Raw genomic sequence first — 12,615 nt, 5'->3', positions numbered from 1 at the left:
TTGAATATTGGGGTTAGTATACACGACGAATGTCACCTGTACAAAGTAATAGGAAGCAGACTACGACTTCCATTTCTGTTACACCGAAAAAGAACTCCCCTTTTGCAATTGCTGGCTACGGGCCTGCTAAGCTACTTGTCGGCTAGGACCCAAAATATATCTTCTGTCCTAGTTGTCGGTTAACGTGCTGGCCGATATTCTTTCGAAAACATTTCAAATCGCTAAGGCCGAAGACTGTGGCAAGGATTGGGTTAATTAATTTAACGTTGTCATTTTTGTAGAACTTTATAGCCATATGGCTAAAATCCGTAGTCCTACAAAAACGCAAGACCTGAGGGTCAATGGGACTTATCCCTCCCCCTTTATTTAACTATGTTTGTCATAATTGCAGGAAGAGGGTGGGTGTAGGGTTAAGACAACCGGGTAAGAAAAACTAGAAAGAAATCCCAGATCTGTAGCCTTTGTTTTCTGAATGGTTGCCCCTCCTGACACGCACACAGATAAAATTTGTTTCCTACGCACCAGTAGGGCCTACAATACTTTTAATATGAATGATTAATGCAGCCAATATATACACACCAGAAATTGGTTTCTGTCGGAGCTCTTAAAACTGAAATATGGCTAAAATAATTGGAGTGTATGATGTGAAAATAAAATGATAGATTTATCAATATGTTAAAAAAATTAAAGATTAGAATTTAGAGTAAAAACAAGGAACAGTTGAAGAAAAAACTCTTTAAAAACCTTTTACATGTTTAAAGTCTCTTCTGGTTTGGTAAAAATTTAAACAAAACTAATAATATAGAAATTGTTAAACAGGATTATAAAAGCAACATTTTGGGTCTGATAAATGAAACTTAAACGAGTTTTAAGTATAGGGTTTTGTAATTTTTTTTTTTTTTTTGTAATTTTTTTTTTTTTTGTTAAAGCCACAAAATCTGTACGTTCCCTTTGGCGTTTGTTAAATCTAGAATTGTGGTGTTTTCGTATTCATTAACTCAAGTTCTGCCCACAAAATTAATATTCAGATTCTTTATTTCAAGTCCAATTTTACCACAGTTCTCTCCTTCGACTATAATTATTGTTTTCGGGGTTGTGTACACGAGTCCGTAGCCAGGGTGGTTCGGGGAGTTCGAAAGACCCCCCCCCCCCTTTTGCCAGGAAAAGGTTCCTTCTGGGTAAAATTTTATCTAGGTGCACGAAGGTTTCATGGTAAAAGGTCCAGTTTTTCAGAAAAAGACGCCCCCCTTTTGAGATTGCTGGCTACAGGCCTGGTACACAACATGACACCATCTACCATCTCCAAGACAGCTCAATGATAAAATCAAACAAGATGTCTTCAGCAAACAAATTACTTTTTGTCCTCACTAGCGGATCCAGGGTTTTGTTTGGGGCAGAGGAGAGATAAAGGTAAAACTGGTCGACTAGCAAAAAAAAAGTCGACGAGGACAATTTACTATATATAATGTAAGACACAGGGTTGAAAAGTCTTGAGTTTCATCTCGCTTTGCTTGTTATATTGTAATAGTTTTTTTTTAGGGGGGGGGGGATTGGCAAATCTCAGAAGGTTCAGAAACTAAGGGAAGATACAAGCCAGCTAGGCCCTCCCCAGTATCTGGTATTGGTCCTATATCGTTTATTGCACCAAGCTCTTGTATTGATACTTCTCTGTGTAGTATTTCTTAGTATTGGGATAACGTCGCTATTGAATAGGTCTTTGTTATGCGTAGATCTGGTGTGGTACACTTTCGATCATAATACTTTTTGTTCATTTCTAACTTTCCTCAATAGAATCGGTGAGTATAAAATATACAGTTATATCAAGGAAGGCTCATATCACATGTACACAAACTGAACTGAAAAATTCATTTTTCAGTCATGCATAGTACGTCATAAAAAGTTGATGATGGATCCCTTGGATATGCCGTGTGTTTTATACTTGAAACGACATCAGGACCATTCTATTAGTATTTACACTTCGTTTCACAGTATATAAAATCCAAACGCCATCGTGCGTTAGATGGCTGATAAGTTAAAAGACACGTGCACGTACAGGTTATCAACGCATCGATGATTTCAACGATCAACTGTTCTTTTTCTTTTTGCATTTAAAATGGACGGTAACAAAAATCCTTCAAATACAGGATGCTTCTACATAATATGACACCTGTCTTTAGGTCTCTGTACGCGTTTGTTGTCTGGTGCCTCTGTGGTCCAGAGGCCAAGTTCTCTAGGCTCATCCATTATAAATTCAATAACTTCAACTCCGTGGTACACTTCTACCTCGCCCAGTGTAAGTCTAGAAATGTTTGCCGGGATTGTCATTTTATGAATGGCTGCTTGAACATCTTCGTGGATTTTTGTCCAATCCAGAGGGCCCCCGAGGTAGTTCTTTGTTGCTAGTTCAAGGTTCAACTTCGGCAATTCTGAAAAATATATCCGTTTATTTATTTATTTTTGTTTTTAGCATGGACAAAATTACGTTATTATGTCCAAGTTTTTAGCATATCCGCCTTAAAGATAAAAGTTATACAGGCAAATTTTTGTCAAGAAGAACTCTCAATACACCACTGAAATAAGGAATGAAAAGCGCACAAATGCTCTCTCAGAAGCGTTCCACAATTTGCTTGTTCTCTATAATGTAGTCGAGCATATCCTTCAGTATTTTTACAACCACGATCTTTTTGTCGTGTTGCACAAAATTACAGTCTGTAATCTTTCCACCTGTATTGCACAAGAATTAAATTATTTGCCATGAAATCAATGCAAACATCTTAAGGGCTCTTTAATACAATATTTCGCTATAATAAGATATCATAACCCGCTCAATTGGACTCTTTGTAACGTTTTAAACACCAACAAACGTACCTCGTCGTCCCAGTAGGTATTGGTACAACGGCATCACTGACTTCGGATCCAAGATGTGCAGTTTAATGAATATCACATTCATTTCATTGTTGTACTTTGACTCCGAGCACTTGCCTTGGATGATGCTTTTCATTGTTTGGGAGGCCCACTGATCTGTCATGATATGCTTAGTCAGTTCTGCTGACCATTTATATCTAAAATGAAAACATCAATTTGACCTCACTGCAGGTCTTTTAAATAAATTGTACAAAGGAGAATTTTATCAACTCATATTTTTTTTTTATTTACTAAACATAATAATAATAATAATAATAATAATTTCTTCTTTGGTAACATTATGGACAAACGGTACGGTACGTTTGTCCATGGCAACATTTAATGACTAAAGCCGTAAAAATCATGCATAAAGTGCACACACGGAAAAAAATTGAAAAAGAAACCTGCTTACCGTCCATCGAGGAGGAAATCTCTGAGAGTGATCCCTGACCTAGGATCAGTTGCTATGTCAGGATACATCGCCGTATACAAAGTGATACCTGTATAAAATGAGAGATTACATATGTATTAAGAGATTTTTTGGTTAATCATTATCATCTTTTTCCCAGACAAGGTCGTTGGAGCACTACTGATGGTGTTGATGTGTGCTTTCATCACATTGAATATATTTATCTTATTTTGTAAAATCATTCAGGTGCATTGTAATTGAAGCATTTTAGCATCTCCAGTAGTTAGTAACCCCAAACAATAAATTAGTCGACGTCTTAACCGGTGAAACGTGACAGAGTCCCCCATAACAGAGAGTCCACCTCCCAGCCATATGTACAGGTAAGTCTTGCCGTAGATTTTGACCCAGTTAGGTCAGGCTAACCATTATAACTCAGTGGAGGGCGGACTTTCTGTTACACTGACCCTCAGTTTCGTTACACTGGGACAAATTAACGATAGCGAGCGCGACCAACCTCCATCAAGGAAATAATTTTTTTTTTTTTTTTTTTTTTTTTTTTGCACACACTTATCATTTTTTTCCAGATAGAGAAAATACATTGCTTCTTGGTCTGGTATGCAGGGGATATTTACAATTTTATGATTTTATGGTCCAAAATCACCAACATTGTAGACTTCATATATTTCCTCCACAGGAAAAATATCAGTCCTTAAATTTAGCTTACATGTTCGTTTAACATTATAGCCTACCGGTATGTTTCAAAACAAAAATGAATTTTGTCTATCGACCATGCATTGTGACGTTCACCAACTTTTCAATTTTGTCTGGCCTTACTAATTAAGGTTTTAAGGATTACCAAACCCACCCCCTGCAGTCCAACACCTTTCTCACGGTAGGCCTAATCTGGTGACAGCTATCATGAAATATCTGGTCAATATTCTGAGTTGATAATACCTCGTTTATCTCCAAATAAATCCAAGTTCTACAACCAAGAGAGGGGTAGGGCAATCTTTATCCCCAAAACCGAAAGTGCTATTAAGATGAGGAGCTCCACCAAAATTAGTAGACTGAAAAGATGTTTATTTTGGAAACGTTGTATACGGACGTTCATTAAAATCTCGTTCACCTGATAAAAACAACAGGATACAACAGTGACTCACCTAGCTTTTTCCAATGTAGGCCTTCGTAAATATCGCGCAGTTTTTCCTCTACTTTCTTGGCATCAATCATGGTATGGAACTTGAACTCATCATTCCCATATGCTAATGCCTGACAGGTAAAGATCGTGGCTAAATAATCCAATTCAAAATATTCGGCATTTAAACGAGATTCCACAGAATGAGGAGATGACAATGAGAAAAATGTCTCGTGAACAGGTTTCTGGTTCTTGACTATTTGTATTAAGGCATCCCTACAGGCGTTCTGAACTGTGTCGGTACTTTCACCCGTGATAGGCGTGATGTTCAACAATGTTTCAACGTCAAGCACTTTCTGTGCCATATCCGAATGTAAGTCAATTTGTACGTTTTCCGAATCAACATCGAAACGGACGTTGTTTGGCTGGTCTTCTACTAAACCATCTGGGTCGCGTATCCATTCCCAAAGATGTATACACGGCATACAGTCCATCCAACCCGAGTCTTGCTTAAAAAGAGAGGAGCAGTGCCAAAATATTTCTTTGGCCTTTCCAAAATGCCGTATTCCCGTGATCGATACATATTACGGATTTGGCAGGTGCGTCAGGTAGGCCAGAAATATCATCAAGTTTAGGAAAGTAGCCTAGCTACGTACACCATAATATACCATCCTATTTCGATTTAAAAACCGTGTAGTTAAAATGCTGGTTGTGCATGTAAGTCTTATATGTGGTCTATTTCCCTGATGAATAGTCTAGATATGAGGACAGCCTAATTATGCCACCAGGACAAACTATTTGCCGACTCCCTGCTTGTGATAAATATTTTGTCGAATGAGAAGTTGTCAGCTCGCCCTTCAAAACACACTGGTCGTCTGGTCACCAGTCACGACACGCTTGGACGTATGGAGGTCGAACAACTCATTTGTTGATTCGTTTTAACTAAGTCAATCATTCTGCTGATCTTTCCCCGCCTTGAAACTATCTGAATACATTTCTTCGATTAGACACTATTAATCCCTATTTCAAGAAAGGATACGCTTAGTCATATCTAAAACTTTCTAATGTGTCTCAGCGAACGCGAAATAGCGTTATCAACGTAACCCCATCCAAATTTAGATTCGTTTCAGTGCCTTTTTCGCCAGCGCTTTTATCAGAGCTGAGCTAGCACAAACAACGTTATCAAACCGTATCAAATTAATGATAGATACTGGAGAGTGCCATATAATAACATCTGCTATCGAAATAGCGTTCTCATGCTTCACCTGTGTAAAAGTTATAGTGGGCTGCTGTTTTAGAAGGAAAGGGAGTTGTCTACCATTTCTATTTTTCTGTCTTCCTTCTGCCAGAAAGATACAAAATATTTTTGAATACAATTTTTAAGGCCAACAGTGTTTCCGTGATTCCGTAAACACCAATCATTATTCGATTATAATTAAATAGGCCTATAGGCCTATCGGCACATATCTTTTTTGTTTTTGCCAATATTGTCAGCGCAATTTGATATATATTATATGAAAATGTTTCTTCTGCTTTTTCAGATGACAGAAGGAAACATTATTGGCTATGACAAAGCTGATAATTAATTTATTCACAGTGGCGAATTTAGGGGGGTCAGGGGGGTCCTGACCCCCTCCCCCTTCGATTTCTGAAAAAAAATCACACCAATGGTCCCCTCACTTAGGATTTTGACTAGCTGAATCATAGTTCTAAACCGGACTTCTAAAATACCAAAAATTTTCGGGGACCTTCAGCGGGCTCTGAACCCCTCACCAAAGGGGGGGGGGGGGGGGGGGGGGGGGGGGGGGGTTTCGCATTCGCGCCTCCCCCCTTCTGAAATTATCCTGGATCCGTCCCTGATTCCTGCAGTGCCCCCTCTCATTAAACAACTCCCTTTATATAGAATGACAAAAGTGATAGGAAATTAAATAATATTGGATAAGACAGAAAAAATTGGAATTTCATAAAAAGATCTACCACGTGCTATTTATACCCAGAATAAACATCGTTGTCTTTACTAAATAAAGACATCTATGGAAATAACTCGAAAATTCACATAAGGTCAGTTAAATAAACAGACTCTATCGTGTATCGAATTGATCTAGACAGTTTAACACAGTTTAGGCCCACATTCTAGATATATATGAATATAGGCCTATACTAGCTACAATTTGTTCTTTTTATAGGCCTAGGCTTTATGGACTTTCTTGGTACTATCCATCCAACGTCAAAGAACCTGCTTACAAGTTAACTTTCAATACTTTTCTTTCCGCTGTTTTGGTATTACCAATATTTTAAAACTCTCCCCCCCCCCCCCCACCCCACCCCACCCCACCATTCAACGCACACACAGACACGCACTCTTTTCACATAAGTTGAGCCAAACTACCGAACTTCAATGTTGCCGAACTATAGAGTCTAAATCGGCCCAGTGATTGGTCAGATTTTTATGAATAGCGCGTTGATCAAACTGAGGGCATTCATGAAAACAACTTCACTGGAGTAGCTGAAGATCACGGTAGTGGAGGTCCGTGCTAGTGCTTTAGATTAGACCTAGAACTAGACTATTAAGTTATCGCCCAACTTATGGGTTTTGTTAGGCTTCATAAGTCTTAGATCTATGTTATATCTAAATAACTGCTGGTCGGTTTCATGCGTTCAGCATTATCACATATTATTTCAAATTTAGCAGGATCTAAGTTGTGCACATCATGTTTAGTAAATTGTAGACTAGAAGTCTATTTCATATTATATGGTTGATTTCAGAAACCTATGTATAGGCACATCAGCTAAAAATGACATCATTAGTCCAACCTTACGTGGACCAGGAGAATATAATTGGAACTAACAGTAGTAGAAAAGGACAGACTACAACTGGCTCAAGACAAGGTAACATAGCAAGGCTTTGTTCGTTTTTTTTAAAGATCTACGCCTTTTATGTGGACACAGCATCAAAATGTGACACTTCATGTTTATATATCTTTTAACCCCCTTATCTAATAAGCATACACGTAGGATTAATTGCTGCAGCCTCCTTTTCAGGTGGAAAAATTTTCCAAAGATGCAATGAGCAGAGAACAGTACAGAAGGGAGGACCAAGAAAAGCATTGGGTATTCTCAACACTGGAAATCAAAACATTGAACGTGTTACTGGTAAAAAGGATACCTTCATCAAGAAACAGCCAAGCAGGGATTTGTCAAAAAAGAACAAAGAACAGCCGAAGACAGAGGGTGCATCATTAAAGAAAACATTAAAACAGGTACATTTCACACAGTATATCTACCCATGTTGCTTTTCATGACAGTACCATGCAATTGAATGTCTCCATTGTACTTTTGTGAAATAGATTGTTTCATAGTTCTTTCTTTAATACATGAGATACATGTAAAGAAAACCTTCAAAATGGTGTGAGTAATGTATTCACAATTTATCAGCTATACATTTTTATTAGTACATTAATCACATATTTCCAGCGAAAAGAAGCAGTTTTACCCAAGTGCAATCAACAGGTCTCCATTAGCACATTGCCAGTATCAGTATGCAAGGCAGCCTCCTGGTGGGATGATGAACCAGAAACTATGCACATTTATCAAGACCCAGAAGGTAGTAAGAGCAATTCTGGTGTCAACTATTCCTTTAAAATGAATTCTTCTATATGTGGTTTTGATTGTATGTTTAGATCTGTTGAAAGTCAGTGCAATTTGGAATGGAAAACAATTTTAGCTAATCCATAATGTTCATGGTACTTTAAATACTGAAATACATAGAAGCATGATTGTATAAGTACATTATTTCAGATGATTTTGAAGACATATTCCCATCAGAAGAAAGACCAAGCAGCTACATAAGTCAGATTAAGAAGTGGAGACCTTCTATGTTGTTTTCCTTGTGTGGTAGAAAGTCTGGGGAAATTGATCCTCCCTCAGACTTGGAGGATAATGGGATCATTGCAGATATCATGTCAATAAGTGAAGGTAGTGATGTTGATAATTAAAAGATGGGTAATTTAAGTTATTGAGTCAGGCCTAGTGTAATTCTGTTGTCATTCAAGATGAACTAAAGATATCACATAAATAATTCTACATGGTTTCATTATCCCGTCTGGAAATATCCCTTCAAATGTATAAAATCCTCAATTGATACGATGTATCCTTTGTCCCAAAGTGCCTGGTTTTGTTTTCAGGCGTCTGCCTTGAAGAGGAGGAGATTGTTCAGCTGGAATATGTCCCATTACCAGATATAGACAGTCTTTATCTGAACACTTCCAGTCCTTGATACACATGAAGCCTGTCATGAAGAAATATAACCATCTGTGTTAACTAAATTTGATGCAAAGTATTTTTTGTTCAGATCCCCATAAAACCATAGGGATCGAAGAAAGGGGAACTCTATCAGAGACAAACTGGTTATAAATACCAACTTTACAGATTATCTGAATGAAGAAACAAAATTTATATGCAGTGTACTCTTGACCAGAACTTTACAATGAATGATAGTTTTGATCTTTAAGTCAAAAGCTTGTCACCCTTTATATATATATATGTTAATGGGGCCATTCAGAATAGATGATCCGAGTACTAACTGATCTGCCGGCAAAATATGGCTGACCCCACTTCAAAAGCGATGCCGCCGATTCCTTGATGGTCTCCCTGCCTCCACACACTCCGTAGCTGCAGGAGCCTTGCAATTAAACCTCAACACCGAGATTTAATGGCGCATGTGGAGGCGGGGAGACCATCGGGAATCAGCGACATTGAAGTGGGGTAGGCCATATTTAGTCAGCGGATCAGTTAGTACTCAGATCAACTATTCTAAATGGCCCCAATGTGGTATGATTTAAGATGTTCAACTGGTTACAAGTAAATATCACATTACCTTGCCCCTTTGGTAACCAGATATGAGGAAACTTCTTTTTTTGTTTTTGTTTTTATGAAGAGGTATGCTGTATAGAATTGAAAGATTTACATAGTGGATAGCTTGTTGAGAGATTCATTTTGTATGAGGGTTTTGAATAGTTTTCCTTAAGAAAAGCAAAATGCCACACCAGTATTGTATGCAAAAACAAACATTCTGTGCATAGCCAAAATTTACGTTTGAATTTTAACATTTGTGGAATATGCATGTCGAAGCATGGTTATAAAAACAAGTGTTTAAATGGGTATTTCACATCAATTATTCCCCTTGGTTCTTTTCTTTTCTGAATTCCCAGTTTGAATCTTTCTTTTATACTGACAGTCACTAAAAACGCATCGGAAAACTTTCTTGTACTTTTGTACTCTTGTACTTTTACCGAGAATTGATTCCAACCATATAAACAAGTACAAATGCACTTGTTTAGTCATAAGAGAGTGGGCTGACCACTCGGATGTTTAAAATTTTCGCTTCAGTGATTTTGTGGTCAGCTGTTACAAAATTTTGTTTTTCCGGTCTCGTGATTGGTGTGAATTAATCAGGTTCAATATATAGTGATTAATTAAGCCTATTTAAGGTAGTCACCAAATCCAGTATGACACATGACAAAAAAGTTCTGTGATGCCACGTCTGACACTGGAAGAGCAACTGCGGACCCTGGGGATGCTGGAGGCTGGGCAGAACCAAAGAGATTTGATCACGTGACCTTGCATTTTAATGATCTTTTCTGACCTTTATTTCACCTTGTGTGACTGAATAATGGGTCATATTTCACATGAAAACTGTTATTTTCTTAATGTGCCAAAGGAACTTAAAATATTATTTGATAAATAAATGATGCGTTTTCCTTGACTGTTAGTATATATTGACTATATTCATGCTATATCACATCTAGAGCCTTTGTAAATATATTTTTCAGTTTCGTATAAGTGAATGTGCAATAAAAATTAAAGCAGAAAATGTCATTGTTGTGATTCTATTTCTGTAATATTTATAATTAAAACTTTATTTAATTTAATCCTTAAGTTGAGGGAAGGGCCACTATTCCATTTAATCTAGAACACCATTTTAGGGACCATTCCCAGACCCTAACGTACTAACTGTGGATCAATCTATCTCCAAGGGGATTCTCAATAAATTGCAATCAACTTAAGCGAGAGTCCCCTTGGAGATAGATCAATCCTGTTAGATGGATCTAGGTATGGGAAAATTGCTGAAAAGACTTGTTAACCAGATTTGTGATGAAACCTATCATTTTTTAGCATTCTGTAAAAAAACGTTCAGCGTTTTAATCATTTATAAAGGTGACATTGCTGAAATTTTGCCAAATTCAGTCTGACAAAACACAGTCTGCTAAATCAAAAGTGACCTTTGGACACAAAAGAAAAGTGGAGTCTACATATACTCAAAAGATTTCAGACTTCACAGTGTATAAGAGAATTCACCTAACAGCATCTCGCCCAAATTTGTTTTGGTGACAATAGTTTACATTTACCACTTTGAACTAGAGGATCAGAGAGGCGATACCGCCTCCAAATATTGTACCACCAGCTGGAGCAAACGCATTCGTATAGACCCCCACATACACAAAATAAGGGACACAGCCACCAGTTTTGTGCTTGACAAGCTGTAAAAATGCAATCAACAAGAATTTTTTAACTATTGCAAAAAATATATATGGTACAATCAAATTTAAGTTCTTCGTAAGGTAGGTCAAGGGTCAATTTCAAGGTCACAGTAAATTGCCAGTATATGACTTCCTATTCAAGTTCAAGAGTAACTATGGACCTATCTCTGTCAAGTTTGAAGTTAAAAGAGAAAGAAATTAGCAGAGTTCAGTTCATGATAAAAAGTAGGTCAAAGGTCAATTTCAAGGTCACACTTAGATTGCCAGTATAGGACTTCCTATTCAACTTCAATAGTAACTATGGACCTATCTCAGCCAGTTTTGGAGATAAAAGGGAAGCAAAATTCAGTTCATGGTGAAAAGTAGGTCAAAGGTCAATTTCAAGGTCACATTTAGATTGCCAGTATATGACTTCCTATTCAAGTTCAATAGTAACTACGGACCTATCTCTGCCAGTTTTGGAGATAAAAGGAAAGCAAAATTTGCAAAATTCAGTTCATGGTGTAAAGTAGGTCAAAGGTCAATTTTAAGGTCACATTTAGATTGCCAGTATATGACTTCCTATTCAAGTTCAATAGTAACTATGGACCTATCTCTGCCAGTTTTGGAGATATAAGGGACTAGATGTTATAATTTTGGAGTTACCATAATGTGCCTTAAATTTCGTACAGAAAAAATTAATTAAAATAAAGAAAATGTCATTTTGGTCAAAATTCTTGAAATAGGAGGTGCTCTGAAGTTTCAGAAGTTCAAATTTGATGAAATAATGTCATTTTTGAACACAAGTTGTCTGCTTTGCCAAGCCTTATGTTTTATTTTTCCAGAGTTCAAAATTTATTATCCATTACCGTACTGCACATTTTGCTTTTACCACCAATATGTACTTTTTGATACAGCATAACTCGAAAACCGTATGGAATACAAAAAAAACCGAGACCACCGCCAGTGTTGGGCTTTACATGCTCTACAAAATGCAAAAAAGAATGGGTCTCTAGCATTAACGGTTCCCGAATTAGAGACAGTTTTCAGTTTCGGTATCTTATGGCCGCTACTCCCGTGAAAATGCACCGATTGACCCCAAATTCATGGAGATGAAAGATGACCTGAAGGGTAACACTTTCCAATAATATTATTGGTTAAGTCTGTGTGGTGTCTGAATAACAGGGAAAAAAATTTTTTTTTCGTAAAAAATTTAATTTTTTTGAAAATTTTGGCCCATTTGACCTTGAAGTAGAGGTCAAAGGTCAAATCCAAGGGTATATTTGAAATCTACACATATGACTTTTGGAAAGCCGTCTATAGAAATTTTTCCCATAACTCCTTCCGTAGGGTAGATAATTAGCATTTAATTTTGCCATTTTTAGACAAGGGTGCATTGCAATGAGTGCCACACCCAGACCCCAATACCGACAAAGCCCAAATTTTACGTGGAACGAGTTGAGATTATAGGTGACCTAAATCCATGAGATGGGTACGGGGGCCCTTACCGTCTAGGAGGAGAAGCGGTAACGGTAGCCGTCCGGCGGAGCCAACGGAGCCGACGGAACGATCCGGACGGGACCGAAACCATGTGTACCGCCAGCGCTAACGCTGGTGGTACAATAAATACTAACCGATTAGCTACAGTA

At 37.6% G+C, this 12,615-nt stretch overlaps 2 protein-coding genes across 2 annotated transcripts; one reads left to right on the top strand and one right to left on the bottom strand.

Moving 5' to 3' along the window:
• Positions 1-1,587: 1,587 nt before the first annotated feature.
• Positions 1,588-5,477, bottom strand: LOC106175071 (uncharacterized). The gene is made up of 4 exons (XM_086999615.1): positions 4,474-5,477; positions 3,317-3,404; positions 2,869-3,062; positions 1,588-2,426 (listed from the first exon to the last, which is right to left on the bottom strand). The coding sequence occupies exons 1-4, from the start codon at positions 4,940-4,942 to the stop codon at positions 2,152-2,154; spliced, it is 1,026 nt and encodes a 341-aa protein (XP_086855741.1). The 5' UTR covers positions 4,943-5,477; the 3' UTR covers positions 1,588-2,151.
• A 1,342-nt stretch (positions 5,478-6,819) lies between these two features.
• On the top strand, positions 6,820-10,320 carry LOC106175436 (uncharacterized). The gene is made up of 6 exons (XM_013557444.2): positions 6,820-6,975; positions 7,215-7,337; positions 7,491-7,708; positions 7,923-8,052; positions 8,247-8,423; positions 8,633-10,320. Exons 2-6 carry the CDS (start codon positions 7,244-7,246, stop codon positions 8,722-8,724), a joined length of 711 nt encoding a protein of 236 aa, XP_013412898.2. The 5' UTR covers positions 6,820-6,975; positions 7,215-7,243; the 3' UTR covers positions 8,725-10,320.
• Positions 10,321-12,615: the final 2,295 nt, after the last annotated feature.

The sequence above is a fragment of the Lingula anatina genome, chromosome 1, assembly GCF_051362555.1.
Source record: "Lingula anatina isolate TDL-2025a chromosome 1, LinAna3.0, whole genome shotgun sequence".
Taxonomy (NCBI): domain Eukaryota; kingdom Metazoa; phylum Brachiopoda; class Lingulata; order Lingulida; family Lingulidae; genus Lingula; species Lingula anatina.
This window is presented reverse-complemented; position numbering and strand designations above follow the sequence as displayed.

What these genes read in the sequence shown, in the direction of transcription:
- LOC106175071 (XM_086999615.1), bottom strand. Translation starts at nt 4,942, where the DNA reads ATGGACTGTATGCCGTGTATACATCTTTGGGAATGGATACGCGACCCA. An exon ending in CCTACATTGGAAAAAGCTAG is followed by an intron (nt 3,405 to 4,473) that starts GTGAGTCACTGT and finishes CATTTTATACAG; the next exon opens with GTATCACTTTGTATACGGCG. An exon ending in ATACCTACTGGGACGACGAG is followed by an intron (nt 2,427 to 2,868) that starts GTACGTTTGTTG and finishes TATATTTTTCAG; the next exon opens with AATTGCCGAAGTTGAACCTT.
- LOC106175436 (XM_013557444.2), top strand. Translation starts at nt 7,244, where the DNA reads ATGACATCATTAGTCCAACCTTACGTGGACCAGGAGAATATAATTGGA. An exon ending in CATTTATCAAGACCCAGAAG is followed by an intron (nt 8,053 to 8,246) that starts GTAGTAAGAGCA and finishes ACATTATTTCAG; the next exon opens with ATGATTTTGAAGACATATTC. An exon ending in TATCATGTCAATAAGTGAAG is followed by an intron (nt 8,424 to 8,632) that starts GTAGTGATGTTG and finishes TTTTGTTTTCAG; the next exon opens with GCGTCTGCCTTGAAGAGGAG.